Source organism: Sardina pilchardus, chromosome 18 (assembly GCF_963854185.1).
Source record: "Sardina pilchardus chromosome 18, fSarPil1.1, whole genome shotgun sequence".
Taxonomy (NCBI): Eukaryota; Metazoa; Chordata; class Actinopteri; order Clupeiformes; family Clupeidae; genus Sardina; species Sardina pilchardus.
In genome coordinates, this window is record NC_085011.1 from 29,951,632 (window position 1) to 29,970,528 (window position 18,897).

Genomic DNA, 18,897 nt, shown 5'->3' on the forward strand with positions numbered 1-18,897 from the left:
TGCAACACAGTCTGTTGAAATGTCAAATTACATCCTGGCATCGTAGACCGAACCAGGCAATTTTGCCTCCACATAAGTATAGGCTAATCATGTGCGAAGCATCATATCATCTAATGATAAAATCGACAGCGATTAACAAACTATCTTGAAGATATTGGAAATGGCCAATATGCTGCGTATACCTACCTAAACATTTATACTGTGATAGCCTTTCCTGTTCACATAATCGGCCTCATATATGGCTGGGGCCTTTATAGGCACTTGTACCATCAATGCACCCAATGACATAATATTGTAACCGAATGGTATCATCGTGATACCCATATGAAAAGTCAACAGCAAGGATCATTTCTGTGCCACTTGGGGACACTTAAAGCATTAGTGACCTGTGAGACGAGTTGGTGTAACTCCATTTTAATGACCCTCGTGAGTTGTGGCCAGGAAAGAGGATGAAGTCGCGCACTAACCGCTCCAGCGCAAGACAGACTTTACGCACTGAACTGTAGCTTTCCCTATGCTCAGCATCTCAAATACTGTAGCCTACAGAAAACTACACTTCGCAAATAAATGGAGAGCTATGCAAATAGTTTGCAGTGAACTGAGGCAGGTTCACGATTGGTAACGTAGAGCTGGAGAAGGCTATTTAAATATATTAAAGTTTAACGTGAAAAACGATATCGCTTCAGCCAAAATTCATCAAAATGTCTTATCAATCTCTCTCGGTGAATTGCACGAATTATTTGCGCTCCGATGTTAATAGGCCTCTCGGCATGCCATTGCGAACACGAGAAAGCTGCGGAAACGTGGGTTTAAATAGCCTACCCTGAGCAAAACCGGGTTATCTTTCAAACTTAACCTGTGCAAAACCTGCTCCGACCAGGTTAGGTTCAGAGCATATGTTTCTATAGTAACTAACATACCGTGGTCATTTTGGAACGGAAAACCTAGAGTTACCGCAAACCCTGGGTTAATTTACCCGGTTTTGTGATAAAACCGGCTTTGTGGAATACCCCTCTGTAATCAGCCCCGCGTTGTAGGCTATCATCAGAAAATGTGTAGCACCAGACTCGCGAGAATGCATTCCATCGAAGATACGCTCTTGACTTCAATAAACAGCCTGATGACAGACGTGGGAAGGAACTTTTGAGGGAACTTTTAACCGTGCAGCTTGGACCAGTGATTACCATTCCATTGCACAATTGCTATTCCGACTGAACATTTCCTCAATGCTCTGTGTTTTCTTCACACCACGTGAAAAAACAGGCATCAACCTTAAAATAAATAAAATGAAAATAAATAAATAAGAAATAGTTTGCATTCATGATGATCCCAGTAGGGTCTTTACTACCTAACGTACTCATTTATTGTCGCTAAAAAATCGTAGCCCACGAACTTTTTTGAAACTGAAAGTTGACATGTGAGGTTGGACCAATGATCGCACAGTTCCGACTTCCGACTGAGAACATTTCCGCAGCATGCTCTTGAGTAGGCTATTCTTGCGGATCGGACCTTCCACCACTCTCATCCTCACCTCTGGTTGAAAGTAGGCAAATGAGACATCCTCGAGAACGCCGAATTTTGAAAGATTTTCGGAGGACGAGCTGGATGACCGCTGCGATGAGAGAAGCCGGTGCGGCATGCTAAAAGCACTCCATGTCTTTTAGCACCAAGCTGAGTTGACCACTGGATCTGACTGCTGAACCCTGTTACACTGCAGGATTCATGTGAGGAGATCGAGGAGATATGTACATTCTTGCCTTCAGGTATGTCTAGCCTAATACGCATACGCATCTGGTCTGTCATTTTGCATAATTATTTCGGATAAAATAGATTCGCATGCCATTCATGTATCCACTTGCTGTCTGCAAATAATTATGTTCTGAGGACACAATTGACCTATATCAAACTCTGATCTTTGGATTTCCTGCTTAAGCTGGAAACATGCACACCTAGGGTGCCTGCCTGATAGCCGGTGAAGCACCCGATTTGGTTCCCCCCCAGTTCGTGTTTCCCCTATAGGTCTTTCTGCAGAAGCTCTAGTCGGCTACCGTAGCTGAAAACCGGAAAACGCAATTCAGTACTAAGAATACGTACGGTAACCTTGCCACAACGCAAGAACTTTAGTATAGTGGCGTAAAGGAAACACGAACTGGGGGGGAACCAAATCGGGTACTTCACCGGCAACAATGGGATAGTCTATCCAGTGTTATTTAGATCAGTGGGAACGCCTCTCGAGGATCGAGGAGAGTATTCTCTCCTGCTTCCTGGCCACGTTTGCTGGGTCCAATCACAAACTATTCAATATCCAATACAATATCAAGTAGGCCGCGAGCTAGATATGCCTACCGTGCACCCCCCCCCACCTCCCAACAAAACCATACTTTTTTGAAAGGTCTGGGTGTGTAGAATATGAATCTGAATGTTAACATTGAACATTTTGGGATGCACTACCTGTTTTAGCCCTGAGAATAGGGAAACCCTAAAAACCGATTATAAGCGATTCTAACACATCAAGATGGTCCCAGTCAATCAGAACAGCTTTTAAGTGACCTATTACACACTCAAACTTCACATATGAAGACTTAGGTCAAATGTCTACCATGCTGCTTATTGGTAGGTGTCTTAAATTAACATAGGCAAAGCCATATATTGATATAATGAGCCCATTTCATGTATAGGCCACAAAGTAGATACGACTACCATACACCCCCTACCCCCTTTTCTAACAAAATCATGCTTTTGTGAAAGGTTTGGATGTGTAAAATATGAAACTGAATGTTAACATTGAACATTTTGGGTTGTACTACCTGTTTTAGCCCTGTGAATAGGGAAACCCTAAAAAACGATTTCAAGCGATTTTAACACAGAGATTATCCTAGTCAATCAGAACAGCTTTTAGATGACCTATCACACACTCAAACTTCACATAATGAAGACTTAAGTCAAATATCTACCATGCTGCATATTGGTAGGTGTCTAAAATTAACATAGCTAAGGCCTTATATTGATATAGGGAGCTAATTGTATAGGCCACAACCTAGATACGCCTAACATACACCCCCAACCCCCTCTCCTAATAAAATCCTGCTTTTTAGAAAAGTTTCAGTCTGTAGAAGATGAATCTGAATGAAACATTGAAACATTTTGGGAAAGCACTATTTGTTTTCAGCCTCTGAATAGGGAAAAAAAAACTATTTTAAGCGATTTTAACAGAGGTTGTCCTGTAGTCAATCAGAACAGCTTTTAGATGATCCATTACACACTCAAATTTCACATATTGACTTAGGTGAAAGAACACCCTATACTGCTTCTTGGTAAGTGACTACATTTAATATAGTTAAGGCCTTGGGCCCTATTTTCATGATGCAAAACCTGGCAGAAAGCGTGTAATAATAACAACGCAAAGCTTATTCCTATCGTAGAGTTTTTCGCCATGCGCGTCTCTTTTATTGAGAAATGTGCCAAGGGGTGTGGGAATTAATGACTTAAGAACGGGTCTGGCACATTATCTAAGAATCATTATCTTACATCAACTAAAACGCATTGCACTACTGACCAAGGGAAACCTGGTCAGAAATCAGTGGCGAGTTGTTATTATTTTAAGAGTGCATTATCAACAATGATGCGGGCGCTATTTGTTAAGTTGCGCTGCTTGCTCTTAAAGGGAATAACTCGCATTAGTTTAAAGGATGTTTTGCCCGAAACACACCCATTACTGATTAAGAAACATAGGAATGCCTTGTTGTGCCATTCGTTATCCATTTTATAACGAAAACACTCCCAATGTGGACAGGACAGCCTACTAAATTTAAATAAACTTTAAATAAGTGACAATGAAGTGTGGTAATACAGCCCCTTATGTTGATTTCATGAGCCCATTTCCTACCCAGCATGCACATACACACAATGACTATACAATAACTATGTACATACAGCATGGAAAAGAACTATACAGCACACACAAAAATGTGCAATACAGCATGCATACAGACACACAATAACTACACTGAACAAAATTATAAACACACCACTTTCACAACATTTCTCTCAAATATTGTTCACAACTCTGTGTTAGTGAGCACTTCTTCTTTACCAATATAATCCATCCACCTCACAGGTGTGGCATATCAAGATGTTGATTAGACAACATGATTATTGCACAGGTGTGCCTAAGCCTGGCTACAATGAAAGGCCACTCTAAAATATGCAGTTTCACTGTATTGTCTTCACATACAGTGATTTTGCCTTTTGACACCGATGTTCTAGGCATGTCAATAATTCCTTCGCATAGAGTTGATCAGGTTGTTGATTGTGGCCTATGGAATGTTGGTCCACTCCTCTTCAACTCCTCTTGCAAAGTTGCTGGATATTGGCAGGACCTGGAGCATGCTGTCGTATATGCCGACCTAGAGCATCCCAAACATGCTCAATGAGGGTGACATGATTGGTGAGTATGCTGGCCATGCAAGAACTGGGATGTTTTCAGCTTCCAGGAATTGTTTACAGATCCTTGCAACATGGGGCTGTGCATCATCATTCATGCTGCAACATGAGGTGATGGTGGTGGATGAGATGCTATGGATGGATGCCATCAATAAAATGCACCTATGTTCGTTGTCCATAACACACGTCTGCCCATCCCATAAAGCCATACATGCTGTCTGCCATCGGTCCTGTACAGTGAAGAGAACACATCTCCAAAGTGCCAGACGCCTTCGAATGTGAGCATTTGCCCACTCCAGTCAGTTACGATGACAAACTGCAGTCAGGTTGAGACCCCAATAAGGACGACGAGCATGCAGATGAGCTTCCCTGACACGGCTTCTGACACTTTGTGCAGAACCGATTGTTGCAGCAGCTGTTCGGGTGGTGGGTCTCAGATGATCTTGGAGGTGAAGATGCTAGATGTAGAGTTCCTGGGCTGGTGTGGTTACACATGGTCTGCTGTTGTTGTGAGGCTGGTTGGATACAGTACTACCAAATTCTCTGAAATGCCTTTGGAGACGGCTTATGGTAGAGAAATGAGCATTCCTGCCGTCAGAGGGAGCAGCCAACTGTAGGCTCCCTTGAAGCTTGCAACATCTGTGGCATTGTGCTGTGTGATGGAACTACATATTTTAGAGTGATCTTTTATTGTGAGCCTGCCAGCCTAAGGCACACCTGACATCTTAATAGGCCACACCTATGAGGTGGATGGATTATATTGGCAAAGGAGAAGTGCTCACTAGCACAGATTTATGAACAATATTTGAGTGAAATAGGCCTTTTGTGTATAAAGTCTTAGCTCTTTGAGTTCAGCTCATTATAAATGGGGGCATAAAACAAAAGTGTTACTTTTATAAGTTTGTTCAGTGTAGTTACAGTGTCTGTGTACATGCTGTAGTTCATTTGTGTGTGTGTGTGTGTGTGTGTGTGTGTGTGTGTGTGTGTGTGTGTGTGAGTGTGTGTGTGTGTGTGTGAGAGAGAGAGAGAGAGAAATGAGAATGCTTTATAGTTCTCTTGTATTAAGTTATTGTGCATTTGTGCCTACCATACACCCCCAACCCCAAAGCAGAGGGATTGGGGGTGTATGGTAGGCGTATCTACAGTAGATTGTGGCCTATACATGAAATTAGCTCCCTATATCAATATAAGGCCTTAGCTATGTTAATTTTAGACACCTACCAATATGCAGCATGGTAGATATTTGACCTAAGTCTTCATATGTGAACTTTGAGTCTGTAATAGGTCATCTAAAAGCTGTGCTGATTGACTAGGACCATCTTCATGTGTTAGAATCGCTTATAATCGTTTTTTAGGGTTTCCCTATTCATAGGGCTAAAACAGGTAGTGCAACCCAAAATGTTCAATGTTAACATTCATATTCATATTTTACACATCCAAACCTTTCACAAAAGCATGATTTTGTTAGAAAAGGGGGTAGGTGGTGTATGGTAGTCGTATCTACTTTGTGGCCTATACATGAAATGGGCTCATTATATCAATATAAGGCTTTGCCTATGTTCATTTAAGACACCTACCAATAAGCAGCATTATAGATATTTGACCTAAGTCTTCATATGTGAAGTTTGAGTGTGTAATACTGTAGGTCACTTAAAAGCTGTTCTGATTGACTAGGACCATCTTGATGTGTTAGAATCGCTTATAATCGGTTTTTAGGGTTTCCCTATTCATAGGGCTAAAACAGGTAGTGCAACCCAAAATGTTCAATGTTAACATTCATATTCATATTTTACACATCCAAACCTTTCACAAAAGCATGATTTTGTTAGAAAAGGGGGTAGGGGGTGTATGGTAGTCGTATCTACTTTGTGGCCTATACATGAAATGGGCTCATTATATCAATATATGGCTTTGCCTATGTTAATTTAAGACACCTACCAATAAGCAGCATGGTAGACATTTGACCTAAGTCTTCATATGTGAAGTTTGAGTGTGTAATAGGTCACTTAAAAGCTGTTCTGATTGACTAGGACCATCTTGATGTGTTAGAATCGCTTATAATCGTTTTTTAGGGTTTCCCTATTCTCAGGGCTAAAACAGGTAGTGCATCCCAAAATGTTCAATGTTAACATTCAGATTCATATTCTACACACCCAGACCTTTCAAAAAAGTATGGTTTTGTTGGGAGGTGGGGGGGGGGTGCACGGTAGGCCTATCCAGCTCGCGGCCTAAAGTCTTTGCAAAATCATAGTCTGTGACTAGTTGTGATTTAAAACTCTATGATTTGTCATTAAATGTGAGACTAGTCTTTCAAAAATATTTTTAAAATCTTTTGCAAAATCCCACAATGTAGGCTAAGCATGGCTTAAGATAAATGTCAAAACTGCACCAAAATTTGGACCTTACTTGGGTGTAAGCAAGCAGTGAAATGGTGTCGGCTGGTGGCCTTGGCTTGCATCACTATGCTATACATCACGTTGCAGTGAAACATTCAATTTAACAGGAAATTATGGTAGAAAATCTTGTCCCTTACTCCCTGGTAATGGGAGCCATGACTATCAGAATAGCAGTCACCATTTTTTCCCGAATTGCATGACAGCAGTCTAAGTTGACTTTATTTGTAAAGAAAAAAGTCATGCCTATGCCTCTATTTTACCCACAGTTCACATACAAGCCTCTTTTTTTCATACACTTTGTAAATGCTCTTTTTGTTCATGTAGGACACACACAGTTGCACAGTGTAAGGCCCCTACTCCTAAGTCAGTTCAGTGTTGAACTTGTGTTTTATTAGGCTACCAGACCTAAAAATAAAGTTAAGATAATAAGTAGTCTGTTCCTATTTGTTGACATCACACACAAGCACCTGAAGACAAGTGCTTCAGATGTACGAAAACATGCACTCACCGCAGATCCTTCCCTCCTTATTTGCACTGCATGTAGGCTGGCGATTTTAGGAAATAGGTGGTAGCTAAAATTGCGTTTATAATGAGCGGCACACAGCAGTGGTCCTTAGATCTACCCTTGGACATTAAGACTCACATACATTGTATTTCATACGTTTTGGTATAAGTAAAGCCTTGAAATATCTTGCATTCCAGCATATAATAGATTTTATTTAATTTCCTAACAGTAACAGAGTCATAGAATGAAAATTAATCTTTAATCTTTACACCATCATTTGTGTGAATTGCAATTAGTGTCCTGTCTATGCTCATAAAAGCACACAGAAAAACATCAGTTTACATTAACAGCACAAAATGTACACGATGTGTAGGCAATGCTTCAACTGTTTTTTTTTTATCTCAACCTCAACCTCAATAGAGCAATCTAAATTTTCTTCTTTCTTCTTCTGCTTCCTTTCATAGGTCTGTAGGACATTTCAAGTGGGAACTGTAGGTTCAGTGTAACATAAGTACCTGAGTGTGGAGGAAGGATCATATACCAGCTCTGCTCCTGGCTGTTTTGCCCTGACCATGGCTGCAAGAAGGGCAAAACAGAAGAATTGTTCTGGGCGTGTAGATGACATTGAATGTAATGTCTCTGTGAATTCCGATCCACTTCCCTCTGAATCATTGCTACGGCCTGTCTCTGTAAAACTAGAACCTTTCGATTTTCAACTCTGTGATTTGCCCTCAAATCAATCTTCCGTTGTTAATGATGCTCACGACATGCAGTTTGATCTTTGGGACTTGAAATCTGAGATCAAGGCAGAAACGTCCTGTGATGAACATCTAACTTTTGAGGTTGCTGAGATGATTATGAACCCGTTTAAAGACTGTGACAACTGTGACGTTAAACCTGAAAAAGGGCAAGTTACCGAGCATGCATTTTCAGAGGAGAGTTTGCCGCATCTGACACCTCAGACACGAGGAGATCACCATGATGAAGGGCCTGTAGTTCTGACACAGCAAGAGGAGTCTAATCAGGAAGAGCATCATTCTGGGACTATCATAACTGGCAAAATGAGAAGGAAAAAAAGAAAAGCAAAGACACAAGAGAAGCAGCAGAGAGAACATCTTTGCACACTCTGTGGGAACATGTATGCAAGTGCAAGGAATCTGGACATTCACATGCGCATTCACACTGGAGAGAAGTCTTATGTCTGCCAAAGCTGCGGGAAGGCGTTTGCTCGTGCCGACCGGCTGTCAACCCATATGAGAATCCACACAGGTCAGCGAAAGCCAGCTAAACCACATCAGTTTGCTTGCAGCGAATGCGAGAGGACTTTTGCCATTGCGAGCAACCTTCGAAACCACATGCGTCGCCATACGGAGGAGCGACCGCATGCCTGTCATTTGTGCGAGAAACGCTTCTTTGCAGCAAATGACCGGGACAAGCATGTGAGCATCCACTTAGACCTGAGGCCTTTTGTTTGCTCTGAGTGCGGTAATAGCTTCCGTCGCAAGAACACATTAAATAAACACCAGCGCATCCACACGGGCCAGCGGCCATACAACTGCCCAGAGTGTGGGAAAGCCTTAAGGTATAAATACACTTTAGATGTGCACATGAAGACCCACAAGAAATGAGGGACTAGATTAGAGACAGACAATTGTCTTGTAGTGCTTGACAATATCAGTAACCTTATGAAATGTGTGAATAATGTTTTTTTGTTTTGTTTTACAAAAACAATGTAAAAAGATTTTCTTTATGTTATACTGTATATCTCATCATTGCTTACATGTTTGACGTAGAATTAGCCTTATTCAGGCGGTGGCAATTGTGCAAACCATGCATCATGCCAATCATGTGAATGCATTGTGCCAATCATGTATTGTGATCTCGCAGCTGGAGCGAGGTTGGTGTCATGAAGACTCACGCACACGCAGTTACCCGAAGTGAGTGCCCAAAATATGTTGCAATATGGCCACTGAGTGGAGGAACACTGTTTTGTTACACTGTTTGTATTACACTGGGTGCCTCTCATTTGGTCTTATACCCTCCCTTCCTTCCTTGATCCTCGTCTTCACTGATCTAGATAAAGAATGATGGGGCGGCAACAATGGGATAGTCTATCCAGTGTTAGTTATAGATCAGTGGGAACGAGCCTTGAGGACCGAGGATCAAGGAGAGAGTTTGAGAGCCACCCACAGTCAAAGAAGCCTACAGCGCAACCAGAAAGTATTCAGACTCTTTCAAGTTTTCCACATTTCAGACTCATCTCAGATTAAATGACTTTCCCCCCCCTCATCAATCTACCGGTACACACAATACTCTCAACACACCACAAAAAGCAGGTGTGTTTTGTGAATTCAGTCATTACCTTTGTGAATAAATGTGATTTAATGATCAATTTGTAAAAAGCTTTTTTTTTATGTTTATACAGGTGGGTCTCAAATGGTCAAACTTTGTTCAGGATATACAGGTCGGCCCCTATTTTATCTCAAAGTGAATATTCCATATATTCTTGATTCGTTAGATATAAAGTCAATATCAGTATCTCAAGACGTCAGAATAAAGAGGTTATAATTCAAGACATTTCAACCTTTTAATAATGCATACTGTAATAAATGAGTAGAAGCAGCTTTTTTGCATATGGAATACGTAATGAAGAACAATGAAGGGCATTAGAATTAGGCTGTGTGTATGTACATTTGTAAATAAATAGACACTATGTGGGATGGGCTAATGCAATTGAGGGGGAGTGCAGCTGTGGTATGTTCGGCTCGTTCAAGTTTGCCATAGTCGTGGACACCAACAGGCACAAGCAAGATGCAATCTACGATTGAAAAGAGGGTGCAATATCAGGTGGGCATAAAATAAATAGTTTTGTGTGTACATTTAGTAACTGCACTCATCGGCCTGAAGATGGTGGTGTTGAGCGAAGGGTTGTTGGTAGAATAGAATAGAAAGCCTTTATTGCCAATTATACACAGTACAATGAGATTTAAAGAGCAGCTCTGTAAAAGAGCATGCATAATTAGCACAACATCAAAGACAAAATCGTATATGTGTGAGTGACACACACACACAGTAAAAAAACACATTTGAGTTAAGTATGGTGACCACTTTGGGGAGTTATAGATGGCGGTCAGGGAGGGGAGTTATAGATGGCGGTCAGGGAGGGCAGTGGAGTTTTGTGCAGTGTTTGCCACCCTCCGCAGTCTCTTCCTGTTGGCCTCCATGCAGCTGGAGTGCCACATTGTCACAGCATTAGGTCAGCAGGCTCTTGATGGTTGAACGGTAGACAGTCACCACCAGCAGAGTGTTTAGTTGCTCCTTCCTGAGCACCCGCAGGAAGTGTAGCTGCTGCTGGGCCTTCTTGGCCAGGGATGTAGTGGAGGCTAAATGCAAGTAAAGAGATATTTTATCCACCTCTCCTTATACCCACCTCTCAAAGGAGTTCATTCACCAATTGCAACTTTTAACATTGAGAAATCACACTGTATTACCCACATTCACCATATGTGGTGCACTCATCAAAACTCTATTTAATACCACCAGAATAAACATTAGACAATAACCTCCACCAATCGTCAAAACACATTCTGAATGCCTTTTAACCACATTGCGCAGTCTACCTCTCCAAGATGACAGAATTCATAGTTTATTATCCACCTCTTATTTTACCACTACATCCCTCTTCTTGACCAGCGCTGTGGTGTGGTATGGTGTAGGCTGTAGGCTACACATTCACCATTATACAGGGGATGGCTATGTTCCGTCTGAAGTCCAGTATAGCTATGAGTTCCGTCTTGTCTTGGTGATGTTTAGTGGCAAGTTGTTTAATGCGCACCATTCCACCAGGTTCAGCACCTCATATCTGTATTAGACTATGAGTTGGCAAGGTATTATAAGATATTTTAGGAAATGCGAAGCAATTCTCTAAACCCATTATTAACCTACTCACTGTCGTGTAGGCTATGAGGACTATTTTAAAACGCTCAGCTGCAGTTCCTACCTGTAGGTCATAACAACGCAGCGTTGTGGGGTCACATAACCTACATAACGGCAAAAGTTTGTGACAGCAGACTTAAAATGCATGCTGCTCGAAACACAACACATGGATGCGCGCTTCTACCGGTAAACCTATAATTCAATTCAATTCAATTTAAATTCAAAACACTTAATTTATCCCCGATGGGCAATTTCTCCATGCAGGCATAGCGACACATAAGACGCACAACATATAGGCCTAAGACAAACAAGACAAGACAAGGGGAGAACAGGACAGACAAGGGTGTGTGTGTGTGTGTGTGTGTGTGTGTGTGTGTGTGTGTGTGTGTGTGTGTGTGTGTGTGTGTGTGTGTGTGTGTGTGTGTGTGTGTGTGTGTGTGTGTGTGTGTGTGTGTGTGTGTGTCCAGTCCCCTAGTCCCAGGAGAGAGATATGCGTTGGCTTCATTTCGTCTGTCTACAAATGTAGGTTTAAGCTGCAAATTCACACTGGGTGCAGCACAAATAGCATATCAGGTATCCACACGTTTCTTACATCCCATGTCTACTTATTAAGAGTCATTTTCGTCGGGTAGACAGCCTATTGCGCACATAACATCCTAGGCTACAGTCCAAAGCATTTAGCCTAGGCCTACTGTGGGGATCATATGTGTATGCTAAGTGAATTCTTGCTCAATATAGACTCGCCATGTTTATTATATCATGACATGAATATCACATTATAGGATTTCGAGACAAGGGGCAAACTTCTCCACCACCATCCCAACTCAAATAATTAAATACATTTGCGCCTGTAACGATAGGAGCGCGTTCACGAACACCCTCTCTCACTCTCCAATCTTCATCAACGATACAGGCTACCTTACGTTGTCTCGTTGTAACGTGGAACCTAATTGGCTCATTCTAGCTGGTGGCGGAAATGAACACCCATGGAACGCCATTTTCTCAAAGATGGCTGCGGCCAATTTCAAACTTTTTTGGCTGAAGTAGCTAGCCTAGCATGGGCCATTGAAATGAATGGGGGCGGGACTTAGTCCCTGTCTCTCCAGTTCTTATAATAGGCCTACCTCCATGGCTCAACCCTTTAACACTGCAGGATTCATGCGAGGAGATCGAGGAGTAGGCTACACTCTTGCCTTCAGGTATGTAGCCTATAAGTAGGCTAATACGCATACGCATCTGGTCTGTCATTTTGCAAAACTATTTCGGACGAAATAGATTCGCATATGCCATTCATGTATCCACTTGCTGCCTGCAAATAATTATGTTCTGAGGACACAATTGACGTAGCCTATATTGTAGGCTATAACTCTGATCTTTGGATTTCGCCCTACTGCTTAGGCTGGAAACCTGCACACCTAGGGTGCCTGATAGCCCCAGCAACAATTGGATAGTGTATCCAGTGTTAGTTATAGATCAGTGGGACGCCTCTCGAGGATCGAGGAGAGTATTCTCTCCTGCTTCCTGGCCACGTTTGCTGGGTCAAATAACAAACTATTCAATATCCAATACAATATCAAGTCTTTGCAAAATCATAGTCTGTGACTAGTTGTGATTTAAAACTCTATGACTTGTCATTAAATGTGAGACTAGTCTTTCAAAAATATTTTTAAAATCCTACAATGTAGGCTAAGCATGGCTTAAAATAAATGTCAAAACTGCACCAACATGTTGACCTTATTTGGGTGTAAGCAAGCAGTGAAATGGTGTCACCTGGTGGCCTTGGCTTGCATCACCAGGCTATACATCACGTTGCTGTGAAACATTGAAAGGTATACGCAACGTTTTTCAGTTAATCAATTCGTTCCATACTGTTATATATGATTAAATGAGTCATTACCGGTCGAACGGTGTTTTTTTGGGCCGCTCTAGTGGTCTGTAGCGGTAGAACCACACTTGCTTCAGGAGACACCGCACGCACCCATGCTCTACTCCAGGAAGTGTCATGTAGCTGCTAAAGTCTCATGAAAAGGCACGGCAGACTGACCGATTGAGGAGTTTTGTCAAATATACACGCTAAAGCTGTAGGGGAAGCTCTGCAGAGAAATATGCAAGCATAAAACGAGTGGAAATGAAAAGTGAAAGCGAAACCGGCGATGAAATCGCCAATCCTGCATAGTATAACTTTAATTTAATTTAATTTAACAGGAAATTACGGTAGAAAATCTTGTCCCTTACTCCCTGATAGTGGGAGCCATGAATATCAGAATAGCAGTCACCATTCTATTCCCTGAATTGCATGAAAGCAGTCTAACTTTACTTTAGGCTATTTATAAAGAAAAAAGTCATGCCTATGTCTCTATTTTACCCACAGTTCACAAGCCTCTTTTTTTCATACACTTTGTAAATGCTCTTTTTGTTCATTAACATGTAGGACACACACACAGTTGCTCAGTGTAAGGCCCCTACTCCTAAGGTCAGTTCTGATCAGTGTTGAACTTATGTGTTTTATTAGGCTACTACATACCTAAAAATAAAGTTAAGATAATAAGTAGTCTGTTCCTGTTTGTTGACATCACTATCCACAAGCACCTGAAGACAAGTGCTACAGTTGTACGAAAACATGCACTCACCGCAGATCCTTCCCTCCTTATTTGCACTGCATGTAGGCTGGCGTTTTTAGGAAAAAGATGGTAGCTAAAATTGCGTTTATAATGAGCGGCACACAGCAGTGGTCCTTAGATCTACCCTTGGACATTAAGACTCACATACTGTACATTGTATTTCTTACGTTTTGGAATAAGCAAAGCCTTAAAATACCTTGCATTCCAGCATACATATACTAATAGATTTTATTTAGTTTCCTAACAGTAACAGAGTCATAGGATGATATTTAATCTGGAATCTTTGCACCATCATTTGTGTGAATTGCAATTAGTGTCCTGTCTATGCTCATAAAAGCACACAGAAAAACAGTTTACATTAACAGTGCACAAAATGTATACGATGGGTAGGCAATGCTTTACCTGTTTTTTTTTACCTCAACCTCAACCTCAATAGAGCAATCTAAATTATCTTCTGTCTTCTTCTGCTTCCTTTAGGACATTTCAAGTGGGAACTGTAGGCTCAGTGTAACATAAGTACCTGAGTGTGGAGGAAGGATCATATACCAGCTCTGCTCCTGGCTGTTTTGCCCTGACCATGGCTGCAAGAAGGGCAAAACAGAAGAATTGTTCTGGGCGTGTAGATGACATTGAATGTAATGTCTCTGTGAATTCCGATCCACTTCCCTCTGAATCATTGCTACGGCCTGTCTCTGTAAAACTAGAACCTTTCGATTTTCAACTCTGTGATTTGCCCTCAAATCAATCTTCCGTTGTTAATGATGCTCACGACATGCAGTTTGATCTTTGGGACTTGAAATCTGAGATCAAGGCAGAAACGTCCTGTGATGAACATCTAACTTTTGAGGTTGCTGAGATGATTATGAACCCGTTTAAAGACTGTGACAACTGTGACGTTAAACCTGAAAAAGGGCAAGTTACCGAGCATGCAGTTTCAGAGGAGAGTTTGCCGCATCTGACACCTCAGACACGAGGAGATCACCATGATGAAGGGCCTGTAGTTCTGACACAGCAAGAGGAGTCTAATCAGGAAGAGCATCATTCTGGGACTATCATAACTGGTAAAATGAGAAGGAAAAAAAGAAAAGCAAAGACACAAGAGAAGCAACATCTTTGCACACTCTGTGGGAACACGTATGCAAGTGCAAGGAATCTGGATGTTCACATGCGCATACACACTGGAGAGAAGTCTTATGTCTGCCAAAGCTGTGGGAAGGAGTTTGCTCGTAGCGACCGGCTGTCAACCCATATGAGAATCCACACAGGTCAGCGAAAGCCAGCTAAACCACATCAGTTTGCTTGCAGCCAATGCGAGAGGACTTTTGCCATTGCGTGCAACCTTCGAAACCACATGCTTCGCCACACAGAGGAGCGACCGCATGCCTGTCATTTTTGCGAGAAACGCTTCTTTGCATCAAATGACCGGGACAAGCATGTGAGCATCCACTTGGACCTGAGGCCTTTTGTTTGCTCTGAGTGCGGTAATAGCTTCCTTCGCAAGAGCACATTAAATAAACACCAGCGCATCCACACGGGCCAGCGGCCATACAACTGCCCAGAGTGTGGGAAAGCCTTAAGGTATAAATACAGTTTAGATATGCACATGAAGACCCACAAGAAATGAGGGACTAGATTAGAGACAGACAATTGTCTTGTAGTGCTTGACAATATCAGTAACGTTATGTAATGTGTGAATAATGTTTTTTTTTTGTTTTGTTTTACAAAAACAATGTAAAAAGATTTTTTTAATGTTCATTATCTCATCATTGCTTACATGTTTGTCGTAGAATTAGCCTTATTCAGGCGTTGGCAATTGTGCAAACCATGCATCATGCCAATCATGTGAATGCATTGTGCCAATCATGTATTGTGATCTCGCAGCTGGAGCGAGGTTGGTGTCATGAAGACTCACGCACACGCAGTTCTACCCGAAGTGAGTGCCCAAAATATGTTGCAATATGGCCGCTGAGTGGAGGAACACTGGGTATTTCTCAAAGTCAAGAGCTCGTCCTTGATAGAATGCTTTCTTTCAAGTCGAGTGCTAGAGAGACAAGGCTACACACCTTCCCAGTACCCCCTCCAGCCGTCAAGATCACATGCAATGGAACAGCCTAGCGAGTGTGGAAGTGCACGTCAATTGTGCACGGTTCCGGCTGCGCGCTTAATTAAAACCGTGGAAATTGTGCTGCTTTTACAGGAGTTCCAACTGCAGCTGCACTTTGCTCTAAATAAACTTTTTGGAGTAGCCTACAGTATTTCCACATTCGACTTGGTCTTCACATATCACAATCCGTAGTTTATAATTATGTCAGTGTCAATGGAAAGTTATACCGGTAATTGGCAACAGCAACGGTAATGTTAAACTTCTACAAAGTTCGTATTGGGCGAAATTCTGAGATAAATTAATAACAAGTCTATCACAACTTGTTCATGCACATTGACATATGCATTTATGATGAATATGCACAATAACTTGATAAATGCCTGAGCAAATATACGATGGCATTAACAAAACACTTGATAAATCATATTTAGCCTACATTAACACGCACTGCTTCTTTGCATCTACTTTCCATCTCCCTCTCTCTTTTTTTTTTAAACCGCACCGTCAGAAAATTTCTAATTGTTCATACGCAAAGGATTGTGGGTTATTTCTTCACTCCGAGGATCCATCGATGCATCCTCCAAAATTCTCCGAAATTCTCAGAACGAAGGACTCAGTACTTGCTAGAATTTGAAAGCATCCTTGACTTTGGAACAAGACGACGAGACGAGATTTGATGACGTAACGTCCTTGAAAAAGTGGCTTGGAAGGAGCAATCCTTGACTTTGAGAAGCACCCACTGTTTTGTTACACTGTTTGTATTACACTGGGTGCCTCTCATTTGGTCTTATACCCTCCCCTCCTTCCTTGATCCTCGTCTTCACTGATCTAGATAAAGAATGATGGGGCGGCAACAATGGGATAATCTATCCAGTGTTAGTATAGATCAATGGGAACGAGCCTTGAGGACCGAGCATCGAGGATCGAGGAGAGAGTTTGAGAGCCACCCACAGTCAAAGAAGCCTACAGCGCAACCAGAAAGTATTCAGACTCTCTCAAGTTTTCCACATTTCAGACTCATCTCAGATTAAATGACTTCCCCCCCCCCCCCCCCCCCCCCCGTCATCAATCTACACACAATACTCTCAACACACCACAAAAAGCAGGTGTGTTTTGTGAATTCTTGAAAAAAATAAAATACTGAACTTTTCCATTAAGTAGGCCTATTCAGACCCTTTGTATTGACACTTGCAATTGAGCTCTGGTGCATCCTACTTCTAATGGTCCTTGAGATGCTTTTACGATTCGTTTGGAGTCTGTGCCTAAATTAATTCACTGGACATTATTAGGAGAGGCATACATCTCTTTATAGAAAGTCTCACAGTGAATAGTGTACATGTATGTCAGAGAGAAAACCAAGCCACAAGGTCAAGAAATGTCCGTAGACCTACGAGATAGGGTTGTGTGAAGACACGGATCTGGGGAAGGATACAAAAACAAATTCTGCTGAATTGAAAGTGGCCAAGAGCACGGTAGCCTCTATCATTCTCAAATGGAAAAGTTTGGAGCAGCCAACAGTCTTCCTATCTGGCCGCTCAGCCAAATTGAGTAATCCAGAACGAAGGCCCTTGATCAGACAGGTAACCAAGGATCCAATGGTCACTATGAATGAGATCCAGAGTTCCTCTGAAAAGATGAGAGATGCGTAAAGGACAAGCATCAGTGCTGCTCAGTGCCTGCTTTCCTTCACCATTGGGAACTGTGGCCAAATAGTTAAAAAGGGTCATTTATAATTTTGAGTGATGGTACCACAACTGTCACGTGAGAGATACTTTTTCTCTTTATATCAATCTGGGTATTTGAATATATTTGGGACATTTCTGCTTTTCAGCTTGATAGAGAAGATGAGAATGACATTTATTCTCAGCTTTAACCCTAGAGAGCAATGAGAACAATTGTAAATTCACTGTTCTGTTATTCATTATTTCATTTAGGTGTATAGCTTGAAACTTAATGAACGCATATATCATAAGTCACTGCAAATGTTTTGATTGTGCCTGATCAGGATCTTTTTTAAATTTCTTATCACAAACTAACCTTATAGCCTATAACAACACTTGTGAAGACTTGTACAAGTAACCTTCAACAAAACCCTCACATTTTGCATAATATTTGTTTGTTAGTCTTAAAGGTCTTTGTAGGGTTTTAATCATTAGACAACAGTAGTCCATACTGTGTTAAACTTAAACACCACTGTTGATGCAAAGATACTCATATCGTTTGTTTATGCATGTTTAAAGTCATATGCACGCAAGCCTGCTTTTGAACAGTCACTGGTATAAAGGCAACCGTTCCTTTTTTAACCAGCAGAGGGCCATCAAGCACTGTTGAGAAATAGTAATATGCTACGTGATGAATAAGCAACTTTGGGCAATGACCGTTTTATTTTCATCTCTGGAAACTCAGAAAAACTTTCCATCTCGAAACTAAAAGTGTATTTTGTTTTGTGTGAAGTACCTAGGCTACTTAGCCTAGCCTAATCCCTGATCTAACATGCTATCTGCGACAAATGTAAAACTATGCTCTCTATGTGTCACTTAAAGATAGTCAACTCATTTTGGACGCCTATTCATCCATTCGCCTATAACTAGCCGATCAGTGTGACCCGTCTAGATGGCATTAGGCTAAACATATTAACCATAGGCTGCTCATCACTTGCCTTCAGAAAAGGAAAGGAAAAGCGAACATTTGCTGAATGCATTTGTGCTGCATAGCTGCGAAGTTGGTCAGATAGTCTGCTTGACTACTATTTGACAGGTGTCAAACTCGAAGTTATGAGGACACTGCGGCGTTGGGAGAGCGAGCGAGCGGGAGAGAGAGAGAGCGCGCGCACCAAAAACGAGCGCCTCCTTACTTCGTGCACAAAGCTGCAAGACCGGTGATCGGATCTCA

General features: G+C 41.7%; 2 protein-coding genes across 4 annotated transcripts; both read left to right on the top strand.

The window, feature by feature from the left end:
- The first annotated feature begins 1,410 nt into the window (after positions 1-1,410).
- LOC134064281 (zinc finger protein 383-like) lies at positions 1,411-9,732 on the top strand. Of its 2 annotated transcripts, XR_009936270.1 has the most exons (3): positions 1,411-1,763; positions 7,809-9,281; positions 9,599-9,732. XR_009936270.1 is itself a non-coding variant. In XM_062520148.1 (2 exons), the coding sequence occupies exon 2, from the start codon at positions 7,917-7,919 to the stop codon at positions 8,970-8,972; it is 1,056 nt and encodes a 351-aa protein (XP_062376132.1). In that variant the 5' UTR covers positions 1,411-1,763; positions 7,809-7,916; the 3' UTR covers positions 8,973-9,732. The 2 variants fall into 2 exon arrangements, 1 of the variants encoding a protein (XP_062376132.1); XM_062520148.1 differs by having other exon boundaries at positions 7,809-9,732.
- On the top strand, positions 9,652-16,198 carry LOC134064282 (zinc finger protein 11-like). Of its 2 annotated transcripts, none has more exons than XM_062520150.1 (2): positions 9,652-9,680; positions 14,379-16,198. In XM_062520150.1, exon 2 carries the CDS (start codon positions 14,479-14,481, stop codon positions 15,523-15,525), a length of 1,047 nt encoding a protein of 348 aa, XP_062376134.1. In that variant the 5' UTR covers positions 9,652-9,680; positions 14,379-14,478; the 3' UTR covers positions 15,526-16,198. The 2 variants fall into 2 exon arrangements, with proteins under 2 accessions (XP_062376134.1, XP_062376133.1); XM_062520149.1 differs by lacking the exon at positions 9,652-9,680 and adding an exon at positions 12,451-12,479.
- Positions 16,199-18,897: the final 2,699 nt, after the last annotated feature.

Coding starts and splice junctions, on each gene's coding strand:
- LOC134064282 (XM_062520150.1), top strand. CDS start 14,479: ATGGCTGCAAGAAGGGCAAAACAGAAGAATTGTTCTGGGCGTGTAGAT.
- LOC134064281 (XM_062520148.1), top strand. CDS start 7,917: ATGGCTGCAAGAAGGGCAAAACAGAAGAATTGTTCTGGGCGTGTAGAT.